Genomic DNA, 22,618 nt, shown 5'->3' with positions numbered 1-22,618 from the left:
TCTTGCAGGCCCTGAGACATTTTTTAAGCAGATTGAGATGGGGAGCCACGGAAGGGTTGGGAGACAAGAGTGACTTGTTCAAGGCTCTCTAATGTGAACAACAAGAAGGCAGGGACTTTGTTTTGCTCGCTGCTGATCCCCAGCCGTGGAAGAGCAACGGGCCCTTGATTCCACTCAGTAAATATTTGAACAAGTAAGTGAATGAACGACTGAATAAATTAATGAAATGAGGAAACGACTCAATGAATAATTGTGAAACTGACTCCTTTCGGGATCTTTCATCCCACAGGTACACAGCGGAAGACCCGCCCCTCCTCTCTTCCTCCCCGCGCTCCCACCCCCGCCGTTAGGTTGCGGGTCCACGCTACGGCCGCCAGAGGGCGCGGAGCGGCGGAGTTCTCGCACGGAAGGCTTTGTGTGAGGCACCGCATGGGGCGGGGCCTGCGGGCGGGCGCCGCTCAGCTGGACAGGGCTGACCGGTGTGTGGAACGCGCCGGCAGGGCTGAGGCTGTGCGGCGGCGCCCGGAGCGGTTTGGGTGGCGCACGGAGCTAAGATGGCGGCGGAGCGACAGGACTCGCTGAGGGAGTTCGTGGCGGTGACGGGCGCCGAGGAGGACCGGGCCCGCTTCTTCCTGGAGTCGGCCGGCTGGGACCTGCAGGTAGCGCCGCGAGGCGGGCCGCGTCGGGCGGGCTGGGGACTGCGGAGCGCGGACGCCTGGCGCGACAAGCCCGCAGTGGTCGAAGCGCACAGTCATCCCGCCGGGCCGCGGCCCGACCCAGGCCTCAGGGTCCTGGGGCCGCTTGCCACGCGTCGCCAGCTTGGCCTGGGCGTGGGGAAACGCGGGCTAGCTCCGGCCCGGACCTGCTCTACCCGGCCTCAGTTTCCCCTTCTGCCTGGCTCTCGGGTCGGCGAGATTTTGGGCAGTGCCGCAGCCCGCGTGAAGAAGGGGAGCCTGGGGGCGTGGCTGCCGCGCCGAGTCTCGGCTGCAGGCCCGGCCCGACTGACCAGCTCCCCGGTGGAGCGGCGCTGGGGACTAGGTGCTCGTTCATTTCCATTTTCGCAGCCCCGGCCTCGGGACAGGGGAGAAACCCAGCCCAGGACTTGGCCCACGCCCCCTCCTACCTAATTGCTGGGAGAAACTGGCTAGTGGAGCCTATTCATCTTTAATAAGTAACTCTTCTGTAAAATGGGAGTTTTCGTGGAGCTTATCGTCTAGTTCACCAGCATGTATTAAGTACACGTTAAATATTTATTAGTTAAGAAGACATTAAGATAGGCTACACTAGGCAGGGATTTTTGTAAACTGTTGAATCCCCTGTGCCTGGAAAAACGCCTGGCACGTAGTAGGCACTCAGTAATTAATTGTAGGAAGAATTGCATACATGTTGTTGGCCAGCCTACGTCTTAGGTAGATGATGATGATTAAAATTTATTGAGTGCCTGCCATGAGCCAAGTGCTGTTCTAACTGCTTTAGGTGTCTTAAGTCATTTAACCTGTGCATTTTGAAGCTGAGGTTTAGGGAGGTTAAGTAACTTGCTCAGTGCCTCACTAGCTACCAAGTGGAAGAGATGGCATTTGAACTCAGTTCTGTCTGATACCAGAGCCCAAGCTCTTAACCACCATGTGCCCTGGCACTTTACGTATGGTGATTCAGTTAATCCTAGCCACACTGTGAGGTAAAGAAAACTTCCTCAGTTGTATAGATGAATTGGAAGCTCAGAGGTCAAGTGATAGGCCCAAGGTCACACACCCAGGGATTAGGATTTGAACTGTGTCTGCCGACTTCACCATTTATATGCTTCCCGAAAGTGTAAGAGTTAGATAAAGCATCACACCTGTACAGACACACAGTGTAAAGCCCCTGTGCTGGGCAGAAATACAAAATGCAGCTTCTGCCTGAAAGACCTAAAAGCTCACAGTGTTACAGGTGGCAGGTCATCAGTCCCAGTCTCCTCATGCTATTAGTGGGGAAACGGGCTCATGCATGTGACATGACTGGCCCAGGACTTGAATGTAGACACCCCTCAATGCCAGTTCAGTGCATGTCCCACGACAGCATACTGCCTCCTGGCAGGCCTGCTAAAGCGTGTTCTGTAAAGGCACGCTGCTTCCAACAGGCTGGTTATGTCCCACAGCAGCTCACTGCCTCCTAAAAGGTGGTGACCTTGAGGACAAGAGCCACGTCTTTTTCACCTCTGTAGACTTCATTGCTCTCTTACTTCTTTGTGCAAAGTAAGTGATAAGTAAACACCTGTGCATTGAGTCCATGCGAGAAACATCCAGTTACAGATGGCCAAAAGAGGCCCATATTCCTTCCGTATGTATAGAGCTAAGACATGACTGCATAAATGTTAATGGATCCTCTCGTCCGTTTTGCAGGGTTGGTGGGATGGGTGTCCCCATTGCACAGATTAGGAAACAGCCTCAGAGAGAAAGTAAAAGTAGCAATCTGGACTGACCTCACAGTTCCCAACTCCTGGCTATCACCTAAATGCTGAGAGTAAGGGCCTGAGCAGACTGCCTGGGATCGAGCCTGGCTCTACTCCTTACCAACTGTGTGACCTCCGTCAGCTTTCTTAGCTTCTCGGTGCTTCTCTATCAGCTATAAAATGAGATGATAATAGCACTAACCACATAGGGTTCTTTAAGGATTAAATGAGTTAACACAGGTAGAGTTGTACTCAGAACAACATGGCTCATAAATAAGTGCTCAATAAATGTACACTGCTTTCACTCGATCACATTTCCTAATAAAAATGAGAATGAGGAGTGTCTCCATCCCAACTTTCCTTCTTGCCTTCTTTTCCCCTTAGTAGGTGGAATTTTTTTCAGGTAATATAAAAACAAATAGTTGAGCCATTACCTTTTGGTCTTATTTTCTATGGCCCCCCCAAATGCAGACCGCCTTGTAAGTGTGGGCCATATTTTTGTGTCTTTGCTCCTTTGTGTTCAAAGGAGATGAAAGGAGATGTGTTAGATGAAGGCCTGTTTAAGGATCCCAAGTTACTATCTCTCTGTTTCAGATCGCCCTAGCAAGCTTTTATGAGGATGGAGGGGACGAAGACATTGTGACCATTTCGCAGGCAACCCCCAGTTCAGTATCCAGAGGCACAGCCCCCAGGTAAGGGCCAACTTCAGTTATTGCTACATTGGTGTGCTTCCAGCAATGGTGAGCTATTTCCTGACTCAACAGAGGGTTCAGGCCTGGGGATGTGGACCAGTGGGTTTGAGGGAGGAAGATAGACTGACTGGTGGGTAGTAGTTTCTTGCAAGACTTATTCCTTTCCTGTAGAGATTTGGGATTCTTAACTGAGTGTGGTATATGATCCAATCCTGGAGGAAACCACAGAACCAACTTTTAAGATGTTTTGGGGGGGGGGGTCTCTTATTTATGAAATATGAGGAGTGGCCTCTCCATTTCTGGAAGTTTTTAAGTAGAAACCGAAGTACTTCCTTTCAGGGATGCTGTAGATGTAAAAGATTAGGCCAGGTGACTTTAAAAAGGCTCTTTCAATATTTTAGGATGCCCATTACCCTGTTAAGAAGACTTAGAGAAAATAAACGTGTTTAACCCACCCTTTCCCAAATTGATTAGGGAGACCTTGTCTTATTTTGTGAAGCAGTGTTAACCTTTGCTGTCCCATTTGCATCCCCTGTCCTGGCCACCCTGGCTCCAAGGTTCTCACAGCTGATCACTGCTGTGATCTACAGAGTGGGATAATGTAGGTCTTCTGGGAGACAGGCAGGGCCTCTTCCTTTAAAGGTGTCTGAACTACAGCTCCCCTCTCTGCTGTAGCCTGATTTGTTTCTACTCTCTGGTGTATGTTCTCAATTTATTTGAGTTTGAATTCAACCCCAGAATACAGATATAGTGTGTCTTTGCTGGTGAAGTGATAAATTGTGTTTCTCTCTAAGGGCATCTGAGATTTAAATTACATTTCCTCCCTTTCTAGAAGGAACACTAACCCCAGTTCTCATTGCTTCCTTAACTTCTTCCCCTACCTACATTTCCAGAGGAAAGAGGTAATAGGCAGGACATCTTTTAGTTATTCATAGATGCCCACGTGTGAGGTGTCAATGATGGCACATCAAGATGTTACTGCCCGGGACCTGGTTGATAAGATAAGGGCTTTTCTTGTAGCTGCTGATAGAGACAGCTGATTTCCTGGGGTGTGTCTTTCACAGGCACCCCAGATTACTGTTGGGGTGTTGGCACAAAAATACAGAGGAGGAGAAATTGAAACTTAGCCTCTGATGTCAGTCACATGTTCACACCTGTCTTCTCTGATAGACCCAAAGTCCTGGCAAGACAGTGGTTTATGGGACTTCCCTGGCAGTCCAGTGGTTAAGACTTCACTGTCCAATGCAGGGGGTACAGATGCAATCCCTGGTTGGGGAGCTAAAATCCCGCATGCCTCACAGCCAAAAAACCAAAACATAAAACAGAAGCAATATTGTAACAAATTCAATAGAGACTTAAAAAATGGTCCACATCAAAAAAAATCTTTAAAAAAAAAAAAAAGGCAATGGTTTATTAGAACCTGGGCTAGGAGCCTGACTGCTCACGTTCAAATCCCAGCACTGCCAGTTTAGAGCTTTGTGACCTTGGGCAGGTTACTTAACATCTCCAGTCCCTCAGTTTTCGTCACCTGTCAAATGGGAATGATGATAGTGCCTACCACATGGGAGATTAAATGAGTTAATACTTACATAGCACTTAGAACACAGAACGTGTTAACTGCTATTATTGTCATTTTATTATTACCATTATTAGCATCCATTCTCATCTTCCCCATTCTTTTCTTATTTGTTCCCTGTCTCATTCCACAGCAAGTCTATATGTTAAAAAGTAGACTTAAAAGTAAAAGAATCAAGGGAATAGAGTTTAATATTAAGACTGCGGAGAGTAAAAGACTGAGCACACATGCAGGCCTAAAGGTCTTACTTTTTTGCTTTGGTTAAGCCTCAGACTCGGTACTGGGCTTAGGTGAAGCCAAGGAAAAGGGAGAGGGAAGGCACTGTTTGTTACATCGTTGTCCTTGTCCAGGTGGTCAAGGCTGACTGCATTCTCAGGAAAAGGCAGGCTTGTGCTGGCACCTCAGAGGAATCCTGTGTGGGGCCTGCCTTTCCCCTGTTTGACCTGACTGTTGCAGGACACTTAGCCTGCTGCTGAGCTCTCCCCGACCCCACTGTCATCTTCTCGCATACCTTTTCATGTCATCACTGCCTCTGTGGCACAGCACTCAGTTAGTGAGTTCCTCCTCTGACTCTAGAACAGGGGTTCTTCACGTGGAGGCCCTGAACCCCCTAGGAGGAATCTGTGGAATGGATGTCAGAAGGTCCATAAACTACCTGAAATTGTAGGTAAAAACTTGTGTATATGTAGTACCTTTTCTGGCAAGAAAATTCATAACTTTTATCAGATTCTCAAAGGGCTGTGGGACATAAAAAGGTTAACCATAGCTATAGGAGGAAGTCTAAACTCCTCAGTTATAACAGCTGTCATTTATTGAGCACTTAACCAGCTGCCAGGCACTGGGTTAAGCTTTTATTGATATATATACATCTTTTTAACCCTTACTACAACCCTGTGAGGTGGGTACCGTTATTCTTCCCATTTTACAGATGAAGACACTGAAGCTGGGCATCTTCCCAAGATCACACGACTAGTAAAACAAGGATTTAAATGCAGATCTGTTTCTGCTTCCAGCATTCAGCTCTCAGCCAGAATGATGTACTGCCTCTCCCTGTGGACATTCACTGTCCTCCAGAATTTGCTGTGAACCTGCCATCCTCATCTTATCCCCCTTTTCCTCCTTTCTTAAATCTTTATTTCAACCAAACTGATTTGTTTGGTGTCTCAATTCTGCCTTGTTTTTGGTTCTTCTGCTTTTGTTTGAGCCTCTCATCTGACTGGACATGCCCACTCTCTTGCTTCCTTTCCATCTGTGCAAATCCTCTGTGTCCTTCCAGGTTTAGCTCCCTCCCCACCTTCTCTACTGAGCATGTTATCCCCCAACCCATAGGCAGCACGAACTCCAGTCACAACCCATATCCACGTACTACTGTATGACATCTTTCCTGTGTTGTCTTGAATTCTTCTCCTGATAATTACCTTAATATTTTTCTCCCTAAGTAAGTTGTAAGTTCCTGGAGGTGGGAGGGCTAGTATTCCAGGAGCACCCACCATCTGTCTGGCTCTGCCAGATATTCTCACATACGTTCTCTTCTTATACCTCTATAACCATGGAAGTAGGTCAGGTGCTCACCATTTCGCAGGTCAGGATGCTGAGTCTTAGGAAAGGTTGAGTAACACGTTTGCTGTTATAGTGGAGTCAAACCCAAATTTGTCTAAATCCAAAGCTGCTTCTTCTGCCATGTGCTAGCTACCTCTCTGTGCAATACCTCCCACCCCTGTACCGAGCACAGGGTCGAGCAAGAGGTAGGCTGTTATTTCTTCCTTTTTTTTATTCTTTCATTCAACCAAACTGTACTTTCTTAGAATTCTAGGGAGCACCGTTGTCTAATTCTCTAAAACTATACTGTCCAGTATGGTAGCCACTAGCCTCATGTGGCTATTTAAATTAATTAAAATAAAACATTCAGTTATTCATTTGCACTTAGCAAGTTTTAAATGCTCGATAGCCACGTGTGACTAGTGGCTTCATTATTGGACGGTGCAGGTACAGCATTTCTGTCACTGCAGAAAATGTGATCTGACAAAGCACTTTTGTGCCACTTCAGGGTGCCTGGGAGATAGAGTTCTGATGCTGAAAAATTGAAATTTCTGAAACATTTTGCCTATTTGTGGAAGATACAAGAGAGAGTATTCTGAAATTGGTAATGCCCCCAGGACATCCATACTGTTAAGGTAACTCTCAGAGCATTACTCCAGAGCAGTTGTTCTCAGTCTTGAGCATGCATCAGAATTACTTGGAGGACTCCTTAAAACCAGATTGGTAGACACTCCTTTCAGGGTTTCTGATTGAGGAGGTCTAGGGTAGGGGCTGAGGATTTGCATCTTTCACAATTTTGAGGGTAATACTGATGCTCCTGGTCCAAGGACCAGCACTTTGAGAACTGCTGCTCAAGAGTAGTACTTGAAATGTGCTACACCGTGCATCAGCACCCCGACTGTTCACAGCACGCCCATGAGGTTGGTGCTGATTGTCTCCATTTTCACATGAGAAAATGAAGGCTTAGAGAATTTCATTAGCATGCCCAAGATCCCAGGGTTGGAGGCTAAGTTGGGATTGGAACCAAGTAAATGGACACCAGAGTCTGTGTTAGATACTGTCAGAGTCTAGGTGTAAGAACTTTTGGGGAAAGAGTCAGACCTATACCAGAGCAAGTGGTTTGCTCAAGCAGGTATACACATGTGTATTTGAAGGTGTTTAACGACGGAGAGATAGAGGATTTTTTTTTCCATAGATGCTAAGCTAAGCATCTGTGGAAAACTCCCCTGGGAAGAGTAATGAGTAGAATTAGGCTTTTAGGGCACTAGTATGGATCTTATCACTTGCATCCTTTTAAACCATGTTGTGTAGAGCATGAAGGAATGCCCAGGAGGTTGCTCTCAGCTCACTCAGGCAGGAATGTATTTGCTACATCGGTTGATCTTTGTCCTCTTTTTCTAGTTAGTGGAGCCTCAGAGCCTATTCTGTCCTCTGATTGTCTCCCTGAAATAAATCTTTCTTCAAGGCTGAACTGGAGTAAACGACTCCTTCTCTAGCCTCACTAAATCTCCATTACCCTCTCCCACCATATTAAAGAGAAACAACTTTTTTCCCCCTAAGGAATACAGAAAATGTTTTTATAAATTGTGTGTCTCATGATCCTTGAAAAACTAAGATTTTTCCTTAAGGACAAATCTAAACTAGGAAAAAAGTGGCAGTGTAAGACTGTCAGAGGAGGGAGTTAACCCTTCTCATACCATGTTTAGTGTGCCCTCTCTACCGCACCCCACACAACCCTGCTTTTTTCCTAAACACTAATAAATACTTGACTAACCTACAGCAGAAGCAGAGGCCTTTTCATGCATATATTCATTTCATTTTTACTTCTTGATGATTTATCCTTCCTCTAATGTGTTACTTTCACTAGTCTCTGTGTATGTGCCTGTGCTGCTTTCCTGTAATGCCCTGTTGGTCCCCTTTCCCCACCAGCCCCACCATCCTTTATCCAATTGACTGATGGTCCCCTAGTTTGTTAGCACTAGGTCCAAATGTTGCATTTTTCTGGGACGCTTTTCTTGATGTTCCCCCACCCCCACCTAGAACAGGAGACTGCTCTCACATCCCATGTGCTTCCCTCTGTCACAGCCCCTGTTGCACAGTATTTAATGGATGGTTTCCTGGCCAAAGAGCCACTAGCCTGTAAGCAACTAAAGGGTAAGAACTGTGCCTGATCATTTTATAGACCTAGCATCCAGTTCAGTGCCTGGCACACAGGCATTCCCCCAATATTTAGAAATTATATGATGAAAATCACTATCCAGTAGTATGTTTTTAAAGTAGTACAGATCCTATCTGGTTCCCTCCTCGCCCTCTAGGAGAGCTTAAATTGGATTTCATTTTACTTCTTGATACACTTCCTAATTTATTCTTAGTACTGTGTGACCTTGAATAAATATCATTGTTTTGCATATAAACTTGAGAGATTAACCCTCTTCCCATAGATCCTCTTCCTGCCCCACCAAAAAACCTAACCTCAGTGTCCTCAACTGTTAGCAGCTGATGATGCGGATCACCTTTCTTTTACTCCCCTTGAGATCATTTTGCTCCTTTCTGTGTCTCCAGCGATAATAGGGTGACATCCTTCAGAGACCTCATTCATGACCAAGACGAGGACGAGGAGGATGAGGAGGGTCAGAGGTGAGTCTTTATTGGGGGCACAGTCCACAGGAAACTCCATGGTAATGTATAAATCACCTAGAACAGCCTAGAAGGATAAACATGCTCGGTTATCATTAGCCATTACTACTGTGGGCTAGTCATATGCATACTAGAAACAGTTTTCCACTCCCTGTGCTTAGAAGTGATCCCTGCCCTCTTACTATTTTTTTTTCTTTTGGGGTATTCTGGATTTCTTTTTGTTCTGTTTCATTTTTAATTATTAAGATAATATGTATTTATTGAAGAATATTAGGGGAAGGGAAATAAATCTATAAGGAAAAAAGCCATTTGTAGTACCACAACCCAGAGGTAACCACGTATCAATAATATTTTTGGTGTATTTCCTTCCAGCTTTTCCTTAATTGAAAAAGCAATATATTACATAATAAAGAGAAAAAAAGGGCTTACAAGTGTATATTCCTCCAATATACAGACACAGTACTGTTTTTTGTTGGTTTGTTTTTAACCTTTAGGAACGTTATAATAAAATTAGTGTCCATTGTGGAAAATGTAGAATAGCATAATGAAAAAAAATATAACACTCATCTACCCTTTGGTAACTACCGTTAATATTTTGACATATTTCCACTAAGTGTTGGTTCTGTGTGTAAATGTAGTTTGTTTATATTGTATTTTACATGGTGAAAGGCAGATGTTTGTTTCTTGCTTTTGTAGGATTAATGCTACATCTTGAATACTTCTCCAGGTCATTAAGATTCTTCATAAGTGCTTTCAGTGACTATAATGGTCATCATATGGAATGCTCGACATTTAAATCATTTCCAGTTTTTTGCCACCTTAAATATCAATGCTGTGAACATCTCTGTGTATTAATCTTTGACTACATTTCAGATTATTTTGGATAGTTTATAGAAATGAAAATACCGGGTTAGGGGCATAAGTATTTTTAAGGCATTTGATCACAGATTCCTAGTTTGTAAGCCAGGGCTTTGAGATCCCTTAATAAGGATCTTACAGTCCACTGAACAGAACTTTGTCTACCTGGAATGAACAAGGATGAACTGGCTGCAGCCTCACTTCATGGGTTTTGGTTTTCCATGGAATCTGTCTTGGTCTGTCAAACATTCCTAAGGACCATTTTATAATAACCATTATGGAAATGCAGTTATCTCATCGTAGTCACTCTTTGGGAAGTGGGCTGAGAAATTATGTGTGTTCTGTTCCCTGTCTTCGTCCACGTAGTGACCTTTACACTACCTCAGAGCCTTCTATTTAGATACACTCAAAGTTCAGGAATAAATGTTAATTTCAGTGTTTTAATACTCCTTGAATGAAAGGCAGTGTCATCAAGTAAGTGAATGCCCAACTCCTAAATGACCTCCTCCTACTTCTCCTGTCCTTTCACATCCTCCAGGCGGTGACCTTCTTTTACTTCACATCCCGGTTACATCTCTGGTCCCTCAGCATTTCAGACCTAATGACACTGGTGCTGTTGTCCATGCCAAGGCCTAGGGTTTTGCCTTGCATTCTCTGGGGAATGTCAGGAAATGGAAGGCTGAGGCTCAGTTTTATAGGTTCTCAGTTCTCCCCACTGAGACATGCTATTGACTTAGCTGTGAATAGGAGTGATAAGGAGGCAGCTAGCCAAGGCTACATGACTGAAGGTTTTCAGATGCAGGTAAAAAAAAAAGGTGCTAACTTCATCTCAAGCCATGCTTGGCCCATTGCAAAGCAGGTATGGGTATCTTGGGGCTTGTATTTGAGCTTCCTTGACCTCCTCCAGTACCCACTCTTCCGCATCCGCCCGGTGTATGTCACAAGAATTGCAAGGTTAGGTGAGGCTTGGGAGTTCTCGGTGCTGTATCACACCTTACATGTGTGCATTACTCTGTGCTTGTTCTTTTGCATACTTCCGCTGATTTGAACCTGATGGCCCTGACTTAAGGAACAGGTAGGTAGGGCATGTGGTCCTTCCCTTCCATTTCAAAGAAGGAAAGTGAGGTTAGCTCAGTGCATTGGCTTGCCCAGGTCACTCAGTGGCAGAGCCAACAGTGGAACCTAGCTGCTTGTACTAACCACGCCACTGCCACCATTAATCCAGGGCTGCTAGTGGTAGCTGCTTCTAACTGACCATAGCGATCATCTGCTGGAAAGGTGCTGGCCGACGGATGGTGAATTCCCAGAGCGAACGTGCTGTCGTGCATGCCTGGAATACCCTTCCCTTGTTCTTTACCTGATAAACTCATCCTCAAGATTTAGCCCAGAAGACACCCTTCTAGGAATCCTTGACTGTACTCCCCAGCTCTGTGTTCCCCGAGCACCCCTTACTGACTTCTACTGTGGCTCACACTGCAATATGGCTGCCTGCCTCTTAAATCTGTCCCCACCTAGACAGTAAGTTCCTTAAAGATGGGCATTTGTACCCTTTGCCTCATTGTACCCAGCTCCTAGCCCAGAGCCTGGCACATGCTCTATTCATGTTTTCTAAGTATATTTGGTGTTAGATGTGTATTTTCTGCACAGGTTTTATGCCGGGGGCTCAGAGAGAAGTGGACAGCAGATTGTTGGCCCTCCCAGGAAGAAAAGTCCCAACGAGCTGGTGGACGATCTCTTTAAAGGTGCCAAGGAACATGGAGCCGTAGCTGTGGAGCGAGTGTCCAAGAGCCCTGGAGAGACCAGTAAACCAAGAGTGAGCATAAGGGGTCGGGGTCGTTGTCTGTGTCCACAGGACTGAGGTTCCAGAGCAGGGGAAAGGAGGCCTTCCTCACCCCAGCAGTGACTGAATTTGTTTTTGTTTTGTTTTTCATTTGCTCACTTCCTCTCATATGCAGAAGAGCAGTGCAGTTTCTCTTACCTTTTAACATGAAATCAAGATTTGGGGCAAAGTTTTCAAACCTATGGCCTGTGGTCTGGATCAGGTTCTGCAAACATGTTTTGTTTGGCCTAACCAACCTGATTTACTCAGTGTCTTGCTTTATTTTTGTTTTAATTGAATCGGTGGCCACCTGTTTTACGTACAGTCAGGATTTCTGTTTTCTTTGTGAAAATCAAAAAGTCTTTAGTGTTATCCTACACCTAGATTCTGAAATGGTCATGATTAACTAGAGCTTAGTAGCAGCCGTTCCCTTTAACCAAACAGTATCCCCCCACCATTCCAGTTTTTACCCCAGTCTCTGAGTTTCCTACTCAGAGAAAGTATACCTAGTAGTTAACAAGCTTGAGATAACATCATTGTATCTGAATAACCTGTAAACTGTTGACCCACTCCTCCGGTGTTTATGAACTTGGCTTTTATAGCCATTTGCAGGAGGTGGCTACCGCCTTGGAGCAGCACCAGAGGAAGAGTCTGCCTACGTGGCAGGAGAAAGGAGGCGGCATTCCGGCCAAGATGTGAGTGTGCACCTACCTTCTTTAGGGAAGCTCATGGACTGTTTTATCATTTTGGGGGAGAAATTAGTCCCATGTTACACGTGAATCAGCAGCCTCTGAAAGGGAAGAGGCAGCAGGTTTGCTGTCATCCATGAATGGAAAGGCTTACCTGAGAATCAAAGAAAGCTCTCATCTGGCTGGGTGTCGGGGGTGGGGGGTGGCTCATGAGTGGGGACAGGCAGAGCGGATGGACAAATAAAAGAGTTTTCTGAGCATTCCATGGATCTCAGGCAGAGGGATAGTGATTCCAGGGTTCTCTGGTGGTGTGAACGTGCCTAAAGAACTTGGTCTTTAGACGCCCCCCCGCCACAAAGAAGCCTGAAACGTACTTTTTGAACTTTTTCCGTATTGTATTCCAGTCCTTTTTTCCCTGCGCATAGGGATCCCCCCTCTCCAATAAGTGTAATCATACTGTAGAATCAGTTTTGAGGTTTATGTCGTAAACGTTTTTTTTTTAATTTTATTGAAGTATAGTTGATTTACAATGTTGTATTAATTTCTTTTGTACAGCAAAGTGACTCAGATATATATATATATATATATATATATATATACTTTTTCAGTGCCATAAACATTTTCATATGACCTTGTGACCATTAGTCTCCATAATGTATTTGTTTTTAATTATTTTGGGTTTTTTCCCCAAAGTAAAGTAGTCAAGCAAGGAGGAAATAAAAATCCTATCCACCTGAGGTAGCAGCTGCTAATAGGTTGGTCTTTAGTCCTCTAGACCCTTTTCTGTGTATATATATAGGGAGTCGTTAACAGAAATTGTAGATATCATTTTTAATGGCTGCAAAATAGTCCACGTAAGATTTGCCATGCTACTTTAGTTGACAACAAGCTTTGTGCCAAGCACACTGGCAACCCTATAGATAAGGAAGCCACAGCTTCAATTGAGTCATCTGCTCAGTGCCACTTAGCTACTGAGTGGCAAAATCAAGATGCAGACCCAGGTCTGCTTAAATCAAAGCCCATTCTCTTAACTTGTGCCATATCACCTTCTTATTTTAGGTTAATACTTATTTCATTGGTTGTTGATTGATTTCCTTGTGCATGAGTATATGTTTGTCTGTCTGTGTGTTTTAATAATGACACAGTAAAATAGTAAAAACTCGTTAATTTGCAAGTTCATGCTGGTGTGCTTGCCAGGTTCCTGACAATGTATGGACTGCTTACCTCCTGTTGTCACAGGTTCATGTAGTGTTGAAGCTCTGGAAGAGTGGATTCAGCCTGGACAATGGTGAACTCAGAAGCTACCAAGACCCATCCAATGCCCAGTTTCTGGAGTCTATCCGCAGAGGGTGAGCAGAAAAGCCCTCCTTCGGATTCCATATCAGTGAGTGAGATGGCAGATGGGAAAGAAGAAGCTGATTCAAATATTTATTATTTAAGAAGTTTACATTTTTAAGCAGATTTAGCACAGTTGAGATACAGATTCACAGATCTGCTCCCAAAACCCTGTGTATCTACATTTCCCCTTTGGGCCTAGGACAGAGCCAAGTCACCAAATAAGGTACAGGTCTCCACTCTTGACTCTGAGCAGGCATGAGAGGAAGGGGAGGTGGACAGGTAGCCGCTAGAGCAGTCGACTCCCTGTGAAGCCCAGCTTCACAGTTGGAACTGAGAAGTTTCTCCTCCCTTTGTACCCATCACTGTCATTCCCATCCTGCTCTGTGTGGGCCCCAGCACTGCCTTTTCTCCCACAGAGAGGTGCCAGCAGAGCTGCGGAGGTTAGCTCACGGTGGGCAGGTGAACTTGGACATGGAGGACCATCGGGACGAGGACTTCGTGAAGCCCAAGGGAGCCTTCAAAGCCTTCACTGGCGAGGGTCAGAAACTGGGCAGGTAAGGAGCAGCACGGGGGGGAGTGGGACTGTGTGGGCCACTCCTGCCGGGCCCAGCAGGCCCTGTGTAAAGCTCACTTTGTATAGCTCTTTACTGTTTAGTACAAGGTACTTCAGATTTTATTTTTATGGGAGGAAGAGTATGGAGAACATAGGCTTTGGCATTAACACACCTGAGTTTAAATCTATTCTTCACTTTCTAGCCATATGAGCTTGGACTATACAGGCTCAGTTTGCTCAACTATAAAGTGGGACTAATACGAATCCTTACCTCCTTGATTACTGTTGGGAGGAGCACGTAGAGCACTGCCCCACAGTGAGCAGTCAGTGTAATCAGTAAAGGTAACATATTGCTGCTTTGACTCGGTAATCTAGGGTGTCCAGGGCAGGGATAACCTTCTTCATGGCTTTAAGGCTGAAACAGACACACATATTCAGGTCACTTGAAATGGGGATTCAGAGGAGAAAGGAATCCTGGACTCTTGCCAGCCAGCCTACAGCGGCATCGTTTAGGATCCAGGGAAGCTCAGAGACATTGTTGCCCCTTTGCAGCCTGCTGCTCCTCTGTTATGGCAGCTCTTATCTCTACTTCTTTGGTCCTGCCTGAGACTCAGTTTGTCATCTCCTGTGAAATTTTTGCCACGTGTCCTCTGCCATTATCTCTATCTTGCATTCAAACCCCTAATAGGATCTGACTGGTTGATAGTCCCTATTACCTCTGATAGGCAGGGTTCTCACACCAGATCCTTGACCATCCCACAGACAGGCAGCCTTCTCTCAGGGACCCACTCAGCTTTGGCCATACATGGGGTCACTTCGTCAGTATCCTTCAGAGGGATCTTTGCACATGAGAGGCACTCAGCATGGTGACCCTCCCCGCCAGTACCATCCTTATTTTACAAAGGGAAAGCTGAGGCTCTTGGACTTTAAGGGATATCCTTAGGTGCTCCCTATGGTAGAGCCAGGACTGGAATCAGGCCTTCTGATTGGCATTTCTCCCCACACTCCTACACAGCAAGACACCGTTTCTGACCTAGCTCTGGCAGCTCTTGAACTAGGCACTGCCCTTGCTCACCTCACCACCATCTGCAGGAATCAGAGTGTGGTCTGCCAACAGCTGTGCTCTTTGAGCTTCTGGCTGGCCCTCTCCTAGAATCCCCTGCCTCCCTGCTGGCCATTCTTGCCTCATCAGGAGCAAGGGTCATAGCTCAGGACATTAGAGACCAATAGATTGTGGTTTACCAGGACCAAAATAGTTAAGTCCACCCTGCTCATCATTTCATCTACCACACTGGGGCCTGTGGGTTAGTCCGGGACAGCTGTTCTCTGATCCATCTGTGACTTACCTGTCAGCTATGGTAAGCTTTGTGGAGCACCAGATAATTTTTTTCCTTATATTATTAAAATAAAATGTGTTTATCTTTAAAAAAAAAAAAATAGAAAATACAGATAAAGAATAAAAACTGTCCCTAAACCTAACACCCAGATATATCCAGTTAGTATCTGGGAAGTATCCTTCCAGTCTGTATATGTATATGGGTGTGTGTGTGTGTGTGTGTGTGTGTGTGTAAGTAAGTAAAAATAAATGTTCTATCACCTGTTATTTTGCCTAATCAATGTAGTATGGCTGTCATTCCAGATCAGTAAGTGTATTTCTACAATATTATTTTTAATGCTAACATAATTTTCTATCTTATGTATGTGCCATAATTTAACCAGTCCCTGATGTTAAACATTTAGGTGGCTGCCAGTATTATGAACAACATTACAATGAATATCTCTAATTAAATCTTTATATACCCCTTAATGTTGTACTAGAAGTAAAATTGCTAGCTCAAAAGATCTTCATATTTTTAAGATGTTGTCAAATTGCCTTCCAAAAAGGTTGTATCCGTCTTTCACCCGCCAGTAGTTATAAGGAAGGGTCCAGAGCACTGTGCAGTTTGGGTTTGTCAGGTTTCATGATACTAACAGAAAATGCTTCTACTATTGGAAAGTCTAACTCTATTATATGTGAAGACTCCACATCTCAAAAAATTAAGATGTTTTTAAGGAGTCTGTTTTAGCAGGATGGGAATACTTAGTGCAGGTCATGAATCAACAAGTCGAGACAGAGCTTGATAATCAGATGTGATGCTTGTCAGCTAAATAAATGTTCATTGCCAGTTCCACTTTGATTTTATTTCAGTTCTAGCTTTTAATGAAAAATGAGCTAAAAAAATGTTTTATACAGCTAAGGGAGATGGAACGTTAGCTTTTCAGTCTAAACTAGGTGGACAGCTCTTTCAGTTTTTCCAATAAATTTTACTATGCTTTCCATTGTCTTCTTGTTAACTAAAATGATCAAGAAGCCAAAAGTTTAAGAAATTTTTCTCAGGTTTGCCTCAAAAATCAGTCAATGCTTGTTTTTTCTCCAATTACCTAGAAAAATAAAATGAATAGACTTTTCTCAGTTCAGAAATTTGAAAAAGTTCGTTCAGTTGCATGAAACTTTTTTTATTTTAGGCTTTGCATTTGTTTGTTTGGATGGGAACTAATCTGAAGATTTGGGAAGCCTGCATTTACTTGATTTTGAGTACCAAACACCAAGAGTGCACTTGGGGTGGGGGTGAAGGGTGACACTGCTGCCAGGATGAGCTTTGCCCCCTCACCATGCTTTCTGTAGTGGTCATCTTTGTAAAGCAGGTGGCAGGGTCTCAGGAGGTAGCATTGTGGCAACAAAGCACCTTAGTGCCCAATTTATTCCCACTACAAAGGAAATGAGCAGTCAGGTGATTCAGCTTCTCTCTCTTTCAGGCCTTTCTGGCAGGCAGTAGCATCAGTGAGTACCCATCATGTACTTGGAATTGTTATAAACAGTTGAGGGACAGGCTGCCTGGAGTCTAATTAGAGAGTTGACCTAATGCCCTTAAAACTAATGAACAGAACAGAGTAGATCTTAGGCATTTATAGGTTCAACATTTAACTTTCCACTATTTCCAAGCATCTCTTCAGGCCTGTGATGGTGTAATTTATCTGTGTCTCAGCCCACATTTGAGTCCCACGTGCTGTGAGGCTGATCCATAGAAGCTCCTCTCATGTCCAGTAAGTGTGGCCAGGTTTCTCTTCCGAGCTCCACTTTGTAATTCTCTAAGCCACTGTTTTTCATGTTTACAGAAAAGAGTAAGTTCAGTTTTCAGTTCTTCCTTGCTAATTATGTGCCCTGGGGCAACATTTCACTGTGTTCCATGAAACAATCTGCAGGAGGTTAACAGGCGTAACATGAAAGAAAGGACATGGTGGTCAAATAAGTTTGCCTTAACCTCACGATCTCTCAAGACCTTCTTTAATATGTTAGTGGCCTGTGATGCTGTTGGTATAATATGTGGCATTTCCAAAACCTTTCTGGAGATAACTCAAGGGACTAGGGTCCCAGGGAACACACTTAGGAAAGCACTTTCAGTTGGATTTGCTGAGAATACCCTTTTTAGGTTGTAAGGATCAGAGGGAACGGTGAGGTGTATGAATTAATCTAATTAGAGGCTTTGAGGGGAAGCAAGGGAGTTCTCATCCAATGGCCTCTATTCTCTGCATAGGTCTAGGCCAAGACATCTGCTAAGAGAAAGGCTGAGAATGAGATGCATAGATGGTTTACAGGAGAGAGGTGAAGCCTCCAACGGTTATGGAGAATGGGGAATTCGTGTGCATTTTGTGTTTGTCAGCCACCCGGAGTGTAGCACCCCTTTAATCCTCACAAGGGTCCTTGTTAAAGAACCTTGTTACTACCCTTGTTGAAACTGAGGGAGCTTAGATAACTAGCCCAGCACTACCATAGCTAGTGGGTAAATTCATACCCTGGTCCATGGCATTCCAGGATCTGAGCTGTCAACACCACAGTAGGAACTGTGTCCTGTTCATATTGTATAATTAGTCCCTGCGGTGCCAGGCACTTAGTTGGCTTTCCAGAAATCTCAGCCACCTCCTGATAGTTGACACATGAATATGAGATACTCACATGAGTGAGGTTGCACTGGGGCAGGCAGGCCTGAAAACTCCATCAGAGGAAAAGAGTCTGGACTTGTCCCTTACATTCCAGCAGTCACCTGCCAAGCTGTATCATGCCTGCCTCATCTGCAGACTTGGCGTGCCCCCTCCCCATTCTGCCCTCAGCCTCTCACTGAGGCTAAAACTCATCCTGGTCTGTTGGGTCCTCCAGCATCAGGTCCCAGTTTCTCCTGGCCCAGGCTGTCGTGCATACTGCTTTCCTCCCTTCAAGCCCTTGTTCAGTTGTGGACACCAAGGAAGAAGGGGGTTGGTAACTTGCCCAACTCCAGGAGTGAGGGAGCTAGCAGTAATTTGGGGGTTGAGGTGAATTCCACTGGACCTCTAAGTTCCATCAGGACAGAGATCCTGTCTTGGACACTCCTTATATCAGTAGCAACAAACAGCACCAGACGTAGCAAATGCTCAGTAAAAATCTGAGACAGGATTCCCCTCTTGTGTGGGGCCTTGTTTCTATTTGTGTCCTGACGCGATCCTCTCTCCTCAGCACTGCCCCCCAGGTGTTGAATACCAGCTCTCCAGCCCAACAGGCAGAAAATGAAGCCAAAGCCAGCTCTTCCATCTCAATTGATGAGTCACAGCCTACCACAAACATCCAAATACGGCTTGCTGATGGCGGGAGGCTGGTGCAGAAATTTAACCACAGCCACAGGTACCTTGCATTATGTGGCCTGGCTTATTCTAAGAGGGTCCCAGAAACTCCCACAAACAGGTGAGAAGCAGGGAGCAGTTCTTCCTCCTAAACACCAGCAGGCACTCCGTGCTTTCCCCAGAGGAGGCAGTGGGATAGGAAAGTATGCAAGTCTGAAGCCTTTGGTTTGGTTCCCACTCTTCCATTAAGTGTGGCCAGTGACTTGCTCCCTCCCCTGTGTGGGTCTCATTCCTCATCTCTAAAATTAGGGGATCGGATTCCTCAGAGGGGTTTTCTTAGCCACCAAACAATTTGTTCAAAGGAAGTTTCATGCTAAAGCCCAAGTGTAGAACAGATAAAATTTGAACTGCTGTGGTTGATGGAGGGGAGAGGGGATGCAGTGTACCCTCCCACCCACCTGGCTTCCTCTACCTCCCTGCCCGCAAGCAGCCTCTGAAAACCACTAGGCTACTAAGGTCTCTTCTAGATCTGGACTTTAAGAATTATAGAATACCTGTTCCATCTCAGATCATCTGGGATCAAAGCAACTGTTCCTCCCCAATTTAAAGATGGGGAAACTGAGGCACAAAGTGATGAAGGGATTAGCAGGGGAGGACTGTTGCCTGTAAAGATATTTGGCAACTTCTTTTTCTAGAATAGCAGTGTCTAAATTTCATCAATCATAGGCCATATAAACCAGGACCCACATGTGGGGCCCAGGGAATGGCTTGCCAATCCTTGAGTGTTGACTGGCTTCACATGAGGTTAGTTGTGAAACAAGTTTGATTAGGATTACAGAAAAGGGATCAGGCAGAGAAGCCTCTAGGAAGAGGGGCCCAAATGTGGGCAGGGAGCACAGCATGATGAAGAACTGAAATGGGGAGGTAGGAGAACAGGGGGAAGGAGGGTGGTATAAAATTAGGCAGGCCTCGGGACCACAGTCAGGAGATTGGTGTTTATACCAAGGGAAGTGGGAGCAACTCTGAAGGGTTTTAGACAAAGGAGTGACATGAGCTCATGTGGTTCCAAATGAGAGCTTTGGACACTCTGTGGAGAAGGATTGGGCAGGGGAGGGGACCTGGGGATGTGATAGAGCCTCCCGAAGCGGGGGGTGGGGACAGCAGGGAAGAACACTGCTCACCCACCTCCCCACTCCCCCCACTCCACCAGGATCAGCGACATCCGACTCTTCATCGTGGACGCCCGGCCGGCCATGGCTGCCACCAGCTTTGTCCTCATGACCACCTTCCCAAACAAAGAGCTGGCTGACGAGAGCCAGACCCTGAAGGAAGCCAACCTGCTCAATGCCGTCATCGTGCAGCGGTTAACATAACTGCCTGGCCCAGCCAGCAGCCTCATCTCCTTCCTGTGTCCCCCATGGCCAGCTGCCCCGTGGAGACCACCCCTCCACCCCCTCCCGCACACCCAGCAGTCCAGTGCCATGTCTCCTCCATAGCTCTGCGTTCTTAGATCTCAGTTGGACATTTGTTTTCTCCTTAGTTGCATTTCCTGGGTTTTTGTGACGATCAATGGACTTTAAAGAAAAAAATAAAAACAACCAAAAAAATGGAAGGAATATCACCAGCATGTTATACAGAACCTCTCTCACTGAGGCAGGCTTTGATTATCTTAAAATCATATTTATGTCTAAGGTGTGCGGGGAGGAGTTTTCTATCCCCTCTGTGTAAAAATTGCATGTGGCACACAACACCCGCCCACTAGTGTGTCCCCCGCTGCCCCCAGGATGACTAGTGGAGGATTTCCCCTGTGTAGGGAAGGGAGTGGGGGGACTTACAGAAAAAGGCTTTTGCAGCCACTCAGTTCCACAAGAACAGATCTCTTGCCTGGATAAAACTGGGCAGCAGCAAGAGTCCTCTGAAGCATGAGGTCAGATCCAGAGGCACACAACCCTTGTGCTCCTTTCACTCAAACCCTGGGAAGTTTACACTTTCCAGGCCTTGGCCAGCTGAGATTCTAACTACACCTCCTGCTTCAGTCTTTCCTCCCTCATCATCCAGGCTGCTCTGTCATTGCTTTATGTACTCCACATGCAGAAATCTGTACCTAGGAGGTAGACAGGGTATCTTTTTACTGGGAAACAGCTTGTGCCAACCCAGATGAATTCAGAGTCAGGGTATCTTGGTCTGAAAGAGAAACAATCAAAATACCACTGAGCGCTGATGACGCATGGCAAATCACATGTTGAAGAAGGGGTGTGTTCCCTGTGCTACGAGCTCCTTGTACTGTGTTAGCGTTTGCAGGAGGCTTCTGCTGACTGAAGTCAGGGTGAGTAACAAAGATGGCTTTGCTGTGCAGGCTTCACTCCGCTGTTCAACCCGCTGAGTTCTGACTTGCACCAACTTGGGCAGTAGTCCCAGCCAGGACAAGACCCTCCCCCCATAAGTGTGCAAGTTTGAGAGAGGAGGATCACTGGGGTCTTGGATGGAAGCCTTTCCACCCCCTATTAAATGAGCCACAGACTTAAACTCAACGCTGACTCAGAATTTTCTGGGTTTGAATCATAACGTGCCTCAGTACTCTTTCCAAGCAGTCATCACCAATCACTTTCTCTTTTCTGTTTCACCCACTGCAATGAGCCAAGAGGCAACACTACTTCTACCCAGAGTGGGGGAGGCCTTGGGGATCTAACCTGAGAAAGGGACTTGGCTTGGTGCTTCTGATCCCAAAGTGGCAGGGGGTTGCTGGGGCTGCGGCATCTGCCACAGTTGAAGGTAAATATGAAACTAAGTGCTGGTCTGGAGAAACGATTATTGTCACCTTGACCATTAAAAACCAGAATGAGGACAAAAGGAGTTTTGTACTTTCTAATGGGTTGCTTTGAAGAAGTTGTGTAATGACAGCAACCATTGTAAGTACTTCAGTGCCTCACAACGGTCCCATTGTACAGTGCCAAACCCTGAAGCCCAGGTCACACAGCTGGTAAGTGGTAAGGCCTATCTGCCCCCCAAGGCTCCTGGTCTTAACCCCCATGCCACATATACGTGCACTCTGTCCCCAACCCCAGCCCTGTATGCATAAATACGCTCGACACTCCCCACCCTTCTTGAGGGTTTCTGCTATGTTGATTAGTAGAACCAGAACAAAGCATAAAAACACGCTTAAAACCTGCATCGTGTAGAATTCACAAAGGCCTCTTTGGCTTCCCACCCAGCCCTGGGAAGTGAGTGAGGCAGCTGATCTAATTGTTGCAGCCACCACAGTGCAGACCAGCCAGGTAACTGGCCCTAGGTCAGAAGGACTGCCAACCACAGAACCAGGGACCACGCTAGTCTGGTTCAAGGCTAAGAAAGGATGTTTTCAGCCCTAGTTTTTTGTGCTGGTGGCCCAGATGGAAAGGTTCATCCATCCAGATAGGCTTTCATAGGTTTTTAAAAAAAAAGGGAGGGGGGCGGATACTCAACAGCCACTGGTTCTGGGGTTTCTGAATTCAGGGCAGTTCTCAGTTGAGGCATTTTGGATCATCCCAAATACTGGCTAGTGAGTGGGATCCTCCTGGCATTAAATAGGCTGGCCCAAGGATATATTGCAACGTATAGGACATGTCCTAATGGAAAGATACCTAAAATTCGTCACTGAGTGAAAAATGCAAGTTAGTTGTCATGATGATGCCCTAATGAGTACATTTTAAACTAGTCTCTACTGTGCAGCATGTGTGTTCCTGTTTGGTCTTGTAAACCACACCATGCTAAACAAGTCTGTAGGTACAGTTTGGGACACGTCTGGTTGCTTCCTCAAGAGATGGCTTTGGATGGCATTGAGAAAGTGCCCTCCTGAGCCACAGGGCTCCTTCCCA

At 45.7% G+C, this 22,618-nt stretch overlaps 1 protein-coding gene across 4 annotated transcripts; it reads left to right on the top strand.

Moving 5' to 3' along the window:
- The first annotated feature begins 439 nt into the window (after positions 1–439).
- NSFL1C (NSFL1 cofactor) lies at positions 440–20,376 on the top strand. Of its 4 annotated transcripts, XM_082359534.1 has the most exons (10): positions 443–659; positions 3,026–3,123; positions 8,801–8,875; positions 10,776–10,808; positions 11,381–11,546; positions 12,155–12,247; positions 13,481–13,590; positions 13,996–14,133; positions 18,661–18,825; positions 19,975–20,376. In XM_082359534.1, the coding sequence occupies exons 1-10, from the start codon at positions 555–557 to the stop codon at positions 20,135–20,137; spliced, it is 1,146 nt and encodes a 381-aa protein (XP_082215660.1). In that variant the 5' UTR covers positions 443–554; the 3' UTR covers positions 20,138–20,376. The 4 variants fall into 4 exon arrangements, with proteins under 4 accessions (XP_082215661.1, XP_082215662.1, XP_082215660.1 ...); XM_082359535.1 differs by lacking the exon at positions 12,155–12,247 and having other exon boundaries at positions 440–659; XM_082359533.1 differs by lacking the exon at positions 10,776–10,808 and having other exon boundaries at positions 533–659.
- Positions 20,377–22,618: the final 2,242 nt, after the last annotated feature.

This window comes from Balaenoptera borealis (assembly GCF_965194805.1).
Source record: "Balaenoptera borealis genome assembly, chromosome: 16".
Classification (NCBI taxonomy): Eukaryota; Metazoa; Chordata; class Mammalia; order Artiodactyla; family Balaenopteridae; genus Balaenoptera; species Balaenoptera borealis.
The sequence above is the reverse complement of the archived record's forward strand: the minus strand, read 5'-3'. Positions and strand labels throughout refer to the sequence as shown.